The sequence below is a fragment of the Mesitornis unicolor genome, unplaced genomic scaffold (assembly GCF_000695765.1).
Source record: "Mesitornis unicolor isolate BGI_N332 unplaced genomic scaffold, ASM69576v1 scaffold44770, whole genome shotgun sequence".
NCBI classification, from domain to species: domain Eukaryota; kingdom Metazoa; phylum Chordata; class Aves; order Mesitornithiformes; family Mesitornithidae; genus Mesitornis; species Mesitornis unicolor.
This window is the reverse complement of record NW_010159724.1, coordinates 17,341-31,026: the sequence shown is the minus strand read 5'-3', so window position 1 is coordinate 31,026 and position 13,686 is coordinate 17,341. Positions and strand designations below refer to the sequence as shown.

At 51.5% G+C, this 13,686-nt stretch overlaps 1 protein-coding gene across 1 annotated transcript in view; it reads right to left on the bottom strand.

Moving 5' to 3' along the window:
* Positions 1 to 7,253: 7,253 nt before the first annotated feature.
* The window catches only part of ARHGAP19 (Rho GTPase activating protein 19), a 14,136-nt gene continuing 7,703 nt past the window's right edge, over positions 7,254 to 13,686 (bottom strand). The window contains exons 4-12 of the mRNA XM_010187590.1: positions 13,319 to 13,528; positions 12,522 to 12,748; positions 11,920 to 12,006; positions 10,893 to 10,958; positions 9,972 to 10,160; positions 9,170 to 9,268; positions 8,480 to 8,572; positions 7,912 to 7,980; positions 7,254 to 7,424 (exon numbers count right to left, since the gene is read on the bottom strand). Coding sequence (XP_010185892.1) covers positions 7,368 to 7,424; positions 7,912 to 7,980; positions 8,480 to 8,572; positions 9,170 to 9,268; positions 9,972 to 10,160; positions 10,893 to 10,958; positions 11,920 to 12,006; positions 12,522 to 12,748; positions 13,319 to 13,528 — 1,097 coding nt within the window. The 3' untranslated portion in view covers positions 7,254 to 7,367. The remainder of the gene's footprint in view (positions 7,425 to 7,911; positions 7,981 to 8,479; positions 8,573 to 9,169; positions 9,269 to 9,971; positions 10,161 to 10,892; positions 10,959 to 11,919; positions 12,007 to 12,521; positions 12,749 to 13,318; positions 13,529 to 13,686) is intronic.

Below are 13,686 nucleotides of genomic sequence, written 5' to 3'. Positions count from 1 at the left end.
CACGCCTTGTCAGCCTGGCTCGTGCTGGGATGCCATGGCTCCCTTTGTCCCGCTGGATACGCTCAGCTTCAGAGGGTGAGGCATTGTGTGGGAGCAGGGCAGCATGTCGGCACCGTTAGGGCACCTGTTGGGCTTGTGCAGCGCCACAATGCCCTTGATGGGTCTATTATGGAGTGGCGCAGGCGGCTGGGGGCCACAGGGATCACAGTAAATCTTGTCTGGTTAGCAGCAGCGGCAGGCAGGGCTGGGATGTGCTCTTTCTGGGCTCTCTCCAGGGACAAGCCCTATCTCACTGGCAAACAGGAAAAGCATCACCCTGCAAACGTGGCCAGCATTGCACTCTGAACATGGCCAGCATTGCACTCTGAACGTGGCCAGCATCACCCTGCAAACACTGCCAGTGTTGCCCTGCAAACATGGCAAGCATCACCCTCTAGACACCACCAATATTGCCCTGAAAATGCTGCCAGCATCGCCTTGCAAACACTGCCAGTGCTGCCCTGCAAACACTGCCAGCATCACCCTGTGAACATGGCCAGCATCACCCTATGCCAGCATCACCCTACAAACACAGCCAGTGTCACTCTGTGAATGTGGTACTGCTGACGGCAGGAGAGGGGGGCAGCTGCACTGCCTGGGGAACTGTGCAACTGGGACTCAATGAAAGGAACAGCATCCATTGCGTCCTCCAGGTTAATATGGGAGATGCTGAGGCTCCCAAGCGGGCGGATTTGGCCTCAGCCTTGCATAACAAGGACTGTTCAAGCGGAGGAAGCCCAACCTGTCTCACTGACTGCAGAGCAGCAGAAGGGGAACAGTCCTCAAGGACTTGCTTCACAGCACGGCTGAGCAGAGGGGCTGAGCTCTGCACCATGGGTTCCCAAAACCCACTCTAGCCCACAAGGAAAACATCTGTGCCAAGCAGCACAGATGCAGATGGGGAGATGCTGTTCCCAGCATGGCTGGACATAGCAACTGCCGGGGAGCTCTGCAGCACGGCACAAGCTGGTTTGAATAAACCACGCGCAAGGAGGTGTTTGTGAAGCGCCTCGCACATAGAAATGCTATTGTTGGTGCAGCGTGGGATCAGGGGCTCAGAGTTCCCCAGATGTAGCAATTGTTCCACATACACACCGCACGTACACAGGCGCTTTTCTCCGCTTGCTCTGCCTGCAGCCACTCATTAACCCTCCTCAATGAAGATGCATTGGAGGGATAATTTACTGTTTAATAGACTAACTTTCCATTTGCTGTTGCCAAGCACATCCAACATATTTCTCCATGGTGCTATAAACTGCAGTTCCCCTGCCATAAAACCCTGCCTCCCTGTAGGAGCAGGTGGGTTTTCAGGATTCAGCTGATGACCTTAGCCACAGGGTGAGTAGAGACACCGGGCTTTGTTTTTAGAAGAACAAGGTTTGTTCCCACCAACCCTTTTAATCTTATTGCAATCCCTCCTGCACTGACATCCCTGGGCTGGGAAACCATCTAACCTGAGAAATAAGGAGTATCTCAGCCTGATGGATGAGAGAGGCAGTGGCTCTGTCCAGATTTTATTGATGAAGATACCCTGGGTGCAGATGAGCTTGCCTCTGCTTCGTATTTATGGGTAGCTGGCGGCCAGTCCCATGCTGGGATGTAATCAATGAGCTGTGTGCCCACTTGGGCTCATTGTGCTGCTGCAGTTGCAGGCGGCTTTTCTTGCGCCTCGCCAGTGCCACATTTGTGAGCGAGTGTCTCCGTGTCCTTGCTCCTCCTCCTCCAGCCCTTCACACTTGCAAGCTGCTAGAAGGTGGAAGAAAGTCAGATCCTGCAAGTGGTGGGATGGGGGAGCTGGTGCCAGCCCCACTTGGCCTCAGTCTCCCAAATTCCTACACTGTAGAGGCACTTTCAGGGTGCAAGTGCTGCAAGAAGGAGCAGCAGCCCTAGACGTGCAAGCCTGAGTGACTGGCTACCAGGGTCTGGCTCTGAAGGAGCAATGCCAGTAGCCAAAAAAAGTGAGTAAAAAGGGCTTAGTCTGTCTTGTGGCAGCTCTGTTCAGCCCCAGATGTGGGCAGGGACTCTCACTGGAGCTGGAGGACCATGCTAGGGGCTACCTGCAGAGCTGATTTTTGTGCTTTGTAAGAGGGCAGCCCTCTCCAGCCCCTTCCAGCTGCCTCCGCTGTGCTCTTCATGTTCTTACTCGCCTCATTTATAACCCTAGCTTCCTGCCCCCTCTATCCCCCAGATGCAGCCAGGGAAGAACCAGGATGCTCCAAGCTTGCCTCCCCCAGCACCTCTGGCCCTGGGGCCCCCCAGTGCTGCGGGACAGGCAGGGGGTCCTGTCCCGGAGCGCGTGCTGCCAGCCCCCTCTTGCGCTCCCACTGGAGAACGGCCTTGGTGAGGCACAATGGAACCAGAGGCTTTTGTGCAAGAGGTTGCCGAGATCCTGCTCCCCCAGGGTGGGAGGACGGGCAGGCAAAGCTCCAAGCTTTGTAAGCAAAAAAGGTTGGAGGAAACGAACCCTAAACCAACCTCAGGTCAACGCAGACACTCCCACATCACAGATCTGTGCCTGCACCCAGTTACACACAGCCATGGTAGGTTTGTACCTCCACTCATCCCAATTCCCAGCCCTAGGAGCACAGGAGTTTGTCAGAAGCAGAGGATGAAGTGGAGACCCAGTTCTCTAGTGCAAAAGGAGAAAAAAAATCATGTAAGCCATCCCGTGGGAGGGCTGGGTGATGGACTTGTAAATAATTCCCAGCAGCAAGGTAGGGGAGGCTGGTTTAGCCTGGGAGAAGAGCCTGGTTTAGTCAAGGAGAGGTGGAATTGAGGAGGGGAGTGCAGTAATGCCCACTCCAGCTGGAACTCAGCAGGGAAAGGACAGCTCTGCTCCTCTCCAACCAGGACTGAAATCAGCACCTCAGACTGGTGCTGGGTATTATCCAAACCTCACCCCATGATGTGCACTTGGGGACAGCTTCTCTTTGCATCAACATACAGAAGCCCAGAAACAACCCCATTGCATCCCTCAAGCGTGGGCACTTCCCTCGGAACAAAGCTGGGCTGGAGCAGGATGGGGCTGGAGAGCTGGTGCCAGTGGAGATCCCACCCTAGTACACAGCACAAGCAGTCAACGTGAGACTCAGCATGGAGATCTCAGCATCTCCGTGCCTGCACAATTTATGAGCTTCAGCACGAAGCCCTTGCTGGGGGGATGAGCAAACAGAACTAAACATGGTAATTTATTCACTCCATGAAAAAATATTAGTTAATCCAAGCCAATGAGATTGTAAAGCCTGATAACTGGTCTGGCTGGTGCCAACATCTATTGCTAGCAGTACTCATGTTTTTTGTCTACACTGTTGCCCTAGGCAGTGAGATGCAGCAGCAGCATGACAGCTCCCAGCCACACATGATAATTTAAGAGAGAAAAAATATCTTGTTTCAACTCCGAACCAGGGCAGGACTGTTTTTAAAAAAAATCCAGACAACTTGCAAAAATTGATTTAGATAGCAGTGACACTCTGTAGAACTTATTTGCAAGTCTGTGCTGTGCAATCTGATATAAAAACTGTTTAATGAAATGAAGGATGAGCACTGCTTGTTTGCTTTGTAACTCCACTGCTGTGCAGGAACACCAAGAGGCCAAAGCAAACACACTGAAAGCTGAGCAATCTCCATCTAAATATGTACCTTCACCCAGTGCTTGGTCCCAGTGACTGCTGCCCCTTCACTTGCAGCCAAGTGTAAGTGCTTAGGTTGTGGCTCCAGGGGCTAAAAACTATCCATTTTTAAAATTATGTAAGCCATATAAAGCTGTCGCTTTGAATCACAGCTTATCAAGAAGGTGATATTTGCGTTTGCAGTATTCAAAATAGCTGTTGTGAGTTTTTGCATTCCTTTGTTCACCATTTTCAAGAACAGAAATGTCTCTCTGGACTCTCACATCTGCTTTCAAGTGCACAGAGGCTGGTCCCCTCCTGCTCCCTGAGCTCCGGGGAGATGGGGTGCACTGGTCCCATGACACCCAACTGCAGCCCTGGAGGAGAATGAGGCCCTCTGGAAGCTCACCCCGCAGGAAGGCAGCGCTGGTTTCAAACGTACTGTGCCACTCGCTTCTCCTGCTTGTTTTTCAGCTGCATGGTGAGGATGTTAATGAGTGTCTGAGCCACGGCAGGCAAGCCCAGGGCATTTCAAACGTGGAAGAACTTCACAGAGAAATAATCTGCATAAAATCTGAGACACCATTATTAAGAAGGAGGAGAAGAAAATGTAAGCAGAAACCATCCTCCCTCAGCAGCCAAGAGTGGCAAGAGAAGAATGGTTCTACAGAGAAAAATGTATTCATTTGATCCATTATTTATATAAAGTGCTCTTTGTAAACCTGATTTCCCATCACCCTGGATGACAGCAGGGGGAAGACAGGAAAAGAAGAGGTCCAACTTCATATCTCTGAGGAAAAGACAGCCTGTCTGGGGACCCTGCATCAAACCAGGATCCCCGAGAGGGAACAAGCCCCAGTGCCATGGGAGGTCAGTGCCATGTCTGCAGGCAAGTAGAGCACCAAGCACCCCAGCAATTAGGGATGGGAGCTCTGGGGTTCTGAGCAGACGTTTTGAAAGTGGATGCACCACCAAGTCCTTGCTGTCCCCATGAAACTGATTAAGCCACTGAGCAAAACCACTAAAAATAAAAGCATTTAATATGGGGTTTTCACATGAACACACATAAAGGCAGCAGTCTGAATCAGTACGTACATGCATATATAAATAAGGACAAAGATTAAAAACACTTTGAAACTATAGACTCTGGGAACAGTTAGTGGCTGCTCTGGAAGGAAGCATCCTTGTAAGTCATTGCACAGGGCAGACAAATAAGACACAACCAAGCATGACTAAAACCCCCCCTCGCCTGTGATACAGTGTTAACACATTGGGACTGCAACAGCCAAGGGTCCTACAGGCCAAATCCGTTAGCCACCACCATCTTTGACATAGGGAGGACAGCCCAGGGCACCAAACCTTTCCTGGGTCTGCTATGTCTGGAGACTGGTCCTGCCCCTTTGGCAGGGAAGGCATCTGAGACATGCAGAACACCAGATTGATGCCCCATAGATAATATTTCTTAGAGCTAAGCAAATCTCAGCTGTGCCAGAAGCCAGACAAAATCCCTGATCTAGAGCCATCAGTGAGGGGGGGACAGTGGAGAGGAATTACATTCCTCTCATCTATACAGGAGCAGTGCATTTAGTCTTAGGAACAAGATTGCCCTGCCAAGCAGACACCCATAGAGATATATGCCCAAGCTAGGGGCAATGGGGAGAGGTGGGATGGGATGAACAAATGCTTCACCCAGCAAATGCCCCTGATGCAAGCAAGAGCAGAGGAAGCAGGACCAGACCCAGCTCTCTCTGCTGCCACTCGACCTTTGGCTCTGCCTCATCTCTGTTCAGAGGTAAAGCTGAGATCCCCAGGTCTCTGCTAACAGCAGGCTGCAGGGGCAGGGCAGAAGTGCAGTCTGCAAAACACACCATGCCCTTTGGAGAAGAGAACATAGACAGCTTCAGCCTCCAGAGGGAAGGATTACAGGCACATCCAAAAAGCACATACTACTACCAGAGCAAACAGCCTCTGCCCTTCCTCACAGCATCCTCGCCTGCCCGGTCCCTGAAGAACCAGAGCTCTTTCATTGCTGCGACAGAGGCTCCTAAAACCAGCAACTCCCAACTCACATATCTACAGTCCCACTTACCCTCTAGGTTTCCAAGGCAGCTGCTCCAATTTGGGGTCAGACTGGGGACAGGGACCCCTGATAAAGTACCAGGAACATCTCTTTAGACAGAGCAGCATGAGGCACATAGCTTTGTATCTCAAAAAAACCCCCAGACCAACAGTAAAAAAAAGGTGACAAATTCCAGCTACGGGCTCTGATGCGCTGTTTTGACAGTTCTAGCCAGTTGGACTGAACTCCCTGCTCACATCCCAATATTCACACCTCCTGCCACCAGTTGTCTCAGAAAGCTGTCAAGGAGAACTCTAACTCCTGCCGGCTGCTGGTTCTTAAAGATTAGAAGACAATTATAATTGGATTCCAGAGATTATTTGCTTCACCAAGAAGGGCTGAGTAGTGTTTAGATGGTTCTCCAGCTGATTAAATCTTTATTTCACAGTAGTGACCCTGTGTGTTTCCTACCCGAGTGCCTGCAGACAGGTACTTGGCAAGACTGGCTTACTGGAGCACTTTAGCTTAACAAGGCAGCGGACACTGGCCAGCTGTGATGGGGGTTTATCCCGTATCTAGATGGTTTCATCTCATTTCTGCAGCTCAGGCCAAAGAGCTGAACCCAGCTCCAGCCCTTTCCCCCAGTTTAATGACTAATCAGCCAGTTGCCTGACCAGCCATTCAGATAATCTTCAGCCAAAGCCTTTGGCACGATTTGCAGCAGATCACAAGTGGCTAGAGCCCTTCCTCACCTCTCCTGCTGCTAATACTGTTCTTATGCTGCACATACAGCTGCCAGGCTCTGCCTGCCCCAGACACCCCAGTTTCCAAAAGCTGGGCTGTCCTGCCCCAGACAGGCTTTGCTAGCCCCCTGCCCCACTCAGCTTAGCCTCCCTGGGGGAATACAAAGCAGAGACACTCCATTCTCACCAGGCACAGCCCAGGAGCCATGCTGTGCCATGGAAACACAAAGGCAGTGAGCAAGGGCTGCCTCCAGCTCAAGCTGAAACAGATAGATGTGATTACTGAGGAAGCTGCTTTCCCCTGGCCCCACTTGAAATGATGGCACCCAGAGCCTCTCCTCTTCCCTCAGGCCCATCCTGTGCTGTATACTGTTTGTGCACTACAGCCTTTTGCTGACGGCAGGGTGAAATGGAGCCCCAAGGAAGCAGTGCAAGGCACGGCTCCAGAGGAGCCCTGAAGGTAAGGTTAGCTATCAGGGTGCGGGTGGAGGTTGGAGTCCATCGTTCTCACCGCTAACAGACAAAAGGGAGCAAAAACAAGCCAATGTGTTAAAAACTCAGAGCAGAAAAGAAAAAAAATACAGCCTAGCAACATCGCAGAAAGAGCTGGGAGTACAACGGCCCCGCAATGGACAGGGCTCTCCTTGTAAGCAAGCACTCCAGCTCTTCCCAGAGCCAGCAGGACAGACATGCTGCACAAGTTTTGGTTAGATAGTGGTTTGCCCCATAGTAGAATGAAATATAATTTATATACAGAAAGAAACAAGTCCCTGCAGCCTTCGCAAAGGTCCAGTTTCAAGAGCACTGCCACGTTGGTGAGGGTTGCCGTAAGCCTGCAGCATTCCCCTCTCAGTGCAGCACATTATTCACAGCTTGCGAGGCTGAGCATTCCCCACCCGTGCGTTGGTGCGAGGCGATTCAGAGGGATGATGAATCCTTGGAAAGCAGGCGGGCTCGCATGCGTCTACAGGATTCCTGGAGCAGAGAATTAGAGCAATTGAATGCCTGAGATACGGAATACCATGCAAGAAAAGGTTGATGTGCTGTCCTCCCCCTGCAAGTACTTTTACCAAAGCACCAGATAAGAGGCAGTGAGCAGATGGGGACAAACACAGCAGTTGGTCTTGGGCTGTACCAACCTCTTGTCCCACTGCCACCCTGACAGGCTGTTAGCACTGCCCCACGATGACAGCTTCCCTCTGCTTCCTGTGGCAGCCAGCCTGCCAGCTCAGAGGTACAACAGCTGTACACCCCTGTGCAGGTGAAACCCTTCAGGCCCAGGCTTCCAGCACACCAACTGCCCACAGCTTGGCATGGAGCAGACTGCTACAAGCCAGGTGACCACAGCTGTCACAGACCCCAAGACAGAGCCTTCTGTGCGTGTCATCACTTCTGCAGGTCTCAGAGCCCAGCAGGCCAGGTTCTCCGCAGGAAGAAAAATGGGTGTACGTGTGTGTCTCACCTCTTTCCGGTTCTCTGAAGATTTCAGCTTTGCTTGGGACATGTGAGCTGGAGATCCACATTTCTGTAACTGGACAAGAGAAAGGAATAGAAGTAGAGAGCTAGGGAATGAATTGGCACCCACAGCCTTCCCTGGGAGCAGGCTGTACCATCAGAGAGCAGCTACCACCCAAATTCACCCTTGGTTTGTCTGGACCATGGCACAGCTCTGCTACTCATAGGCTGTGTACAACTTGCAGCAGGCTGTGTACAACTTACAAAGGAGGATAAGAAAGGGGGAAAGGGGCATAAGCCAATGCCCCAGGGCAGGGACACAGAGGGACAAAATGGGAGTGGAGGCCCAGTGCTGTCACCCCTGTCCTGATGCTGCCTTTGCCATCTGCTCTGCTCTCCCCAAAGCAGCTTCCTAAGACATTATGTGATCATACAGAAGAAACTTTGAAACCTTGTCTTGTAGAGAACAGCAAGCAGCCCCCAAGGATCACTCAAATGAGTGCTCAAGTTGAACTTAAACTCTCCTCCTGTGCTCCCCCACCAGCAGCTTCAGTGGTGCTGGGAGCAGCTCTTACCAGGTGGACATTCTCTTTGCTGACTCGCTCAGGCTCTGGTGTGGTATCCCTGCTCTTCCTCTCCAGGATAACAGGCGTTCCCAAAACTTTCCGCTGCCGTAAGAAGAGAGGGCTGTTGGCTAGTGCTTAGAGTGCAAAGTGAAAAAGAAAGGGAAGGAGCAGGATGCACTGCTGGTAAGCAGTTGGATGCTGGGAAAGAAAAAAGGAAGCCACGCTGGGACAAAGATTGCAAAGCAGAACCACCTGAAATACTATGCCACTAGGCTGAGCCTGACTGATTGTAAAGAGTTCGGGAGCTGACCTAAGGCCTGGCAAGGAGCCCAGACTGTCAGAAGCAGGTACATGCTGCTGTGGGGCAGTCTATAGCATGCGAACATCTGTGCTAACAGGCTAGACTACACGAACAGCTCCCTGTCAGTTTTCATCTCATCTTGGGATGCAACCAATCCTTCAGAAAGATGCACAGATCCTACAGCCAAGCATTTCATAGATAATTACACTTTATACTAACAACATTTATTCTCACTGTACTGCCTTCTCTGTCCCCTGTGGATCTGTGTTCTTTGGCAGCCAATACTTTGAACAGTCCCTACCTTTGAGGGCCTCATTCAAGCCAGGGCAAGGCAGAAGCAGAGAGCAACATCATGAACTCACAGCAGAGAGCACAGAGAACATAGAGGCTGCCTTTACCTTAATGAGGCCGCTGAAGGAGCGCGAGCGGGTGCGTCGCGGTGCTGGGGATGCAGGTACATCAGAGCCAGGAGTCAGAGCGGTGGGATGCTTATTAAACTAGGAGGAAACATGAAGGCAGTATGTTAGCACAGTTACTGTTTCAGTTACACCAGCCCCTTGCTGCTGTGTGCTGCGCTACCCAATGCCCTCTGTCTGGACCTCAGTTTGGCTCTTTCACACCCCAAAACGGAAGAGCAGCTCAGAGCTGCAGGGAGAAGGAAGCAGAGGAAGGTCACATCTCCCAGCCAGGGTTACAGGGAGCTTGGGTGCGAAACTGCTTTGTGCTGGCTACCAGGTTAGTCAAAAGCAGCAGCTGCTGGAGCAGAAAAGGGTTTGGGCAGGAGTTGGAGGCTGGCAGGCAGGAGTGGTGCTGACCATGCTGCCCAGTCTCTCTGGAGCAGCAGGTTGGCTGGGAATGCTCACCAGACTGAGAGGAGACAAGTTTGTCCACTCCCTGCAGGCGAGAGGGGACAGGACATTTTCCTTTCTGAGGGAGGAAGCTCAACAAGGCCATGATCAAGACAGGGGAATTGACAAGTCCCTGGCTTGGAAAAAGCTCAAAGCACTGCTTGGTGCAGGCACATGCAGGTTAGGCCTCCTCCCCTGCCTTCTTACAGCTCTGCCCCTTACACAGCCCAAAGCCCACTCTCCCCAGCCTGCCCAGACCAGGAGCATCTCGCAAGCAGGCCCTGACTTTATTCCTGTGCACAAGCTTGTGCTGACAAGCATAGCCCAAAGATATCTTTCCTCCCCACGCTACCTGCCGGATAAGCTTCTTCTTCTTTGCAGAGTCAGGCATATTGTGGACATGGCGGAAGAGTTCCTTCAATGCCTCCTCTGTGCGCTGCTGGGTCTCATCCTGATGGCAAGTGTCCAGCCGGCTTCGCTTCTGCGACTTGAGGGGCTGCAGCTCCTTGGAGCCAGGAGATGTCAGCAAATCCAGGTCGTCCTGGGAAAGCGGAGACAGCAGTTGCTTGCCATGCTTCAATCCAAACGAGCCACCCATCTGAGCCAGGCTGGGAAGAGTCTTGTGAGCTGCCTCAGCCCCAGTGAATGCACAGGGCTGTGTTTTCCCTACCCCTCTGCAGCAGCACTGCACCAGCAGGCCCTGTGCCAGGAAGAGGTGACAGCAATACAAAGGTGACCCCACTGCTTCTTCCCTCCCCTCCCGAATGCCAGCTGCAGAAGCCCTTCCAGGCTTGAGAGGGGTCAGTGCAGCTCCTTGCAATGCATCTTCCTTCTTCTGCAGCTATATGAGACAGGGAAGCATTTACTGGCAAGACACAGTCAAATCTTGTACCAGTGGCAGCAAGTAGCTTTTATCCCAGCCCCTCTTCCAAGCAGCCTGGCCATGGCAGCAGGCGCATCTGTCTATTTGGAAGGCACAACCCCATGAAGGAGCAGGTGCTGCATGTACTGGGCACAGGGAGCAGGTTTGCTGCTAAACAGAGGCTGGTAGCTTTCCCTGCACTTTTGATTAACAGATGCTTCAACTCTGCCCAATTTCCCTAATGCAGCCGCCTGCACTACCACACCATATGGTTCCCTCACTCTTGCTCCCTCACAGATCCTTCTTCATGACTTGGTTTGTTTTCAGCTTCTTTCACTCATGGGGGTCCCCTCACAGTATCACAGCCTCTGCCCTTTCAGGGAGGGCAGGCACTGCATTTGCTGGCCTTACCTTTGATGTATAGGCTCTGGATCCCAGGTAGTGCAGCCTGGCACACTCCCGGATGTAGGCGGGGGCCTGTGACAACGAGCAGAGAAAGGGCCAAACATATGTTTAGTATGTTTGGCTGTAGGAAAAGAGCAACCATAGCTGCTCTTCAACCACACCACACAAGCCACTTTTATCAAGACTCAACCATTTAGGGCAGACAAAGAAATGGGATTTCATGGTCCCAGTGCTGTCCCTGTTCACGGTTTCCTTTTGATGCAGGCAACCAGCACAAATGGAATAGAGTAAGAGCAGGTTTCCACAGGAACTTTTTCCAAGCAATTCCTCCAGCTCTGAGCTGCCCAAACAGGGGCCTGACAGAAAGGGCAGAAGGGGAACTTTCTATGTGAGGACTTTTTGTAGAGAGCAGACGCCCACAGTGACCATGAAGGTCCTGAGAAGTCAAGAGTCTGCCTGTTGCAGAAACACTTCCTTGGAGGAACCTACAGAAAGCCCCACAATCCTGACTGTCCTACCACAGCACCCTGCTCTGAACTAGACAGAGGCCCAAGACTGCAGGCTGTACCTGTGACAGCAGTGTGTTGACTACCACTTGCAGAGAAGCTCACAACAAAATGATCCACCATATGAGGGATTCAGCTTTTGGCAGTACTCATGCAGGACAAGCCCTATCAGTTTCCTTACCCTGCCAGAACCTAAGGGGATTCTGGTCACTACCTGCACCCAGGAAGGTTTCCCAGCCGGGCAGCGGGTGCTGGGTGCCCAGCAGAGGGTGGTGTTACACTGCACGGTGCTGCTGACCTGCCCAGGCATCTCCACCTCCAGGGCTGTCCTCCTCCCCTGGGCTGCCTGCCCAGCAAAGACCTCCTCCCTGGTTACTAAAGGAACAGTTTATTGTAGAAATCCTCCTTCTCCTACCATGGAAGAGAGCACCCAGAATATACATATGACATCTGGGATCTGTATGGACAAGGGGCATTCAGCCTCCTGATGAAAGACCAGGGAGAGTGAGACCCCAAAGCAAGCTTACCTTGAAGAGTTTCTGAGAGTGTTTGATCATGAAGGTCACTCCATTGTTTAGCTTTGTGATATTCTCCTGAAGGTCATTTGCTGTCACCTGGCAAAGGGACACAGCCAAAGGTGCAGCAGTTAGAAGGGGAGGAGGAAGCGTCTCTGCTGCCCTTGCTGTCTCTGGGACAGACACACACAATGCCTCAGCTGGAGACCTGCTCTGAGGAGATGGGCAGGCAGGGCTCACAGCACACCAACAAGCAGAACTCAGAGACAAAGCTGCTCTGAGAAGAGAACTACACAACTCTGGGGCCAGCAGTTCACCAGCAGCAGAAGAAACTTGTGAAAGTTTGTCTGGAGCTTTCATTCCTAAAAGAAGCAGGACTGTGCTGTCCTTTCAATTTTACTGAAAAAGATGAAGCACCACTTGCAAATGAGACCTACAGTAGGCCTGGAGTGAACACTAGGTCTGAGTCCTGCTGGGAAGCTCCAGCCTCTAACCCTCATGTCACCGTATCAATACTTAATCTCCCCATCTTGTATTTTTTCCCCTGTATGCCTGCCAAGCCTCTGCTTTCTACCTTGCAATATTCCACACGCAGATACTGGGGAACTACTCACATTTCTGGGCCATAGGATGTGGGGTGCAAACATGAGGGCAAGATTGTGGGCAGACATCTTGTTCTTGTCCTGCTTCTTGGCGGTCTGGTAGAGCAAGTCCAGCAGCAGTTTGAGCAGACTGCGGTTGGGTGCGGGAAGGATCAAAAACAGCAGCTGGAGGGCTTCAATTTGGCGCTCTTTGTCTGGAGTGCTGGTCTTATTCCCCTTCTCATCAAATAGCGTCAAGTCTGCCAAATCACAAGGCAGAACATGAAGGAGATACATTACCTTCCTTAACAGCAGGCCTATATCAACTGGTTACCCTTCCCTCTTCCCACACAGATCTCCTCCAAACCCCTGCACAGTTCTTGGTCCTCCACCTCTCTCTCCCCACCTCCCCACCTGATGCATTAATCTGTGGTATTCTTCCCACAAGACAACACAGTTGCTGAGAGTTGTGATGAGTTGAAGACAAGACGGAGGAAGTTCACATGAAGTAGTTCAGTAACAGTTATTAAGTACACAAAAACCAAATCTCACTCAGGAGATCCCCAGAGTTAAAACAAATGGAGACCCAGGTTAGCCATGTGGGCTCTACTCCTGTAGATATCTGTTTATTGCGGGAGAGACAAGACTGGGCTAAATAGATTTGGTGTGGCTCCTTAGAATTTTCAGCTCCAGTCTTTCCACCATTAGGCTGAGATGGCAGGAAGATTCTGTCTTAATCTGCCTTTCCCCAGCCTACTGTACAGCTCTGTAGCATTACCAGTTTTCTAGTAGGCTGGCTCCCTCACCACTGCCTCCTGTTGCTCACTCACCTGCAATTTTGAGGTGGGCATGGAAGTGCTTGTGTGTCAGCAGTGGCTCTGGTAGTTCACCCAGGAACACCTTAAGCAAGGTGGCCACATCATTGGAATGAAAATCTCCAGAGTCAAGGTCAATATCTGTACCACTGTTCAGAGCATCCTTTAGGATCTGTTGTCTGATGCTGTTGCCTGGCACCCGGAACAAGCCTTCTGCTCTTAGATCTGCTCAGCAGAGGGAAGAAAAAAGACCACTAGTTAATCAGAGGCTGATTCACATCTTATTGAAGCAGTTCCCTCCCCTTTCCAGAGCTTGACAGCAAACCTCAGTAAGCTGCATTCAGAGACATGACTTCAAGCAGGCTCTCATCAGTGGAAAGTGT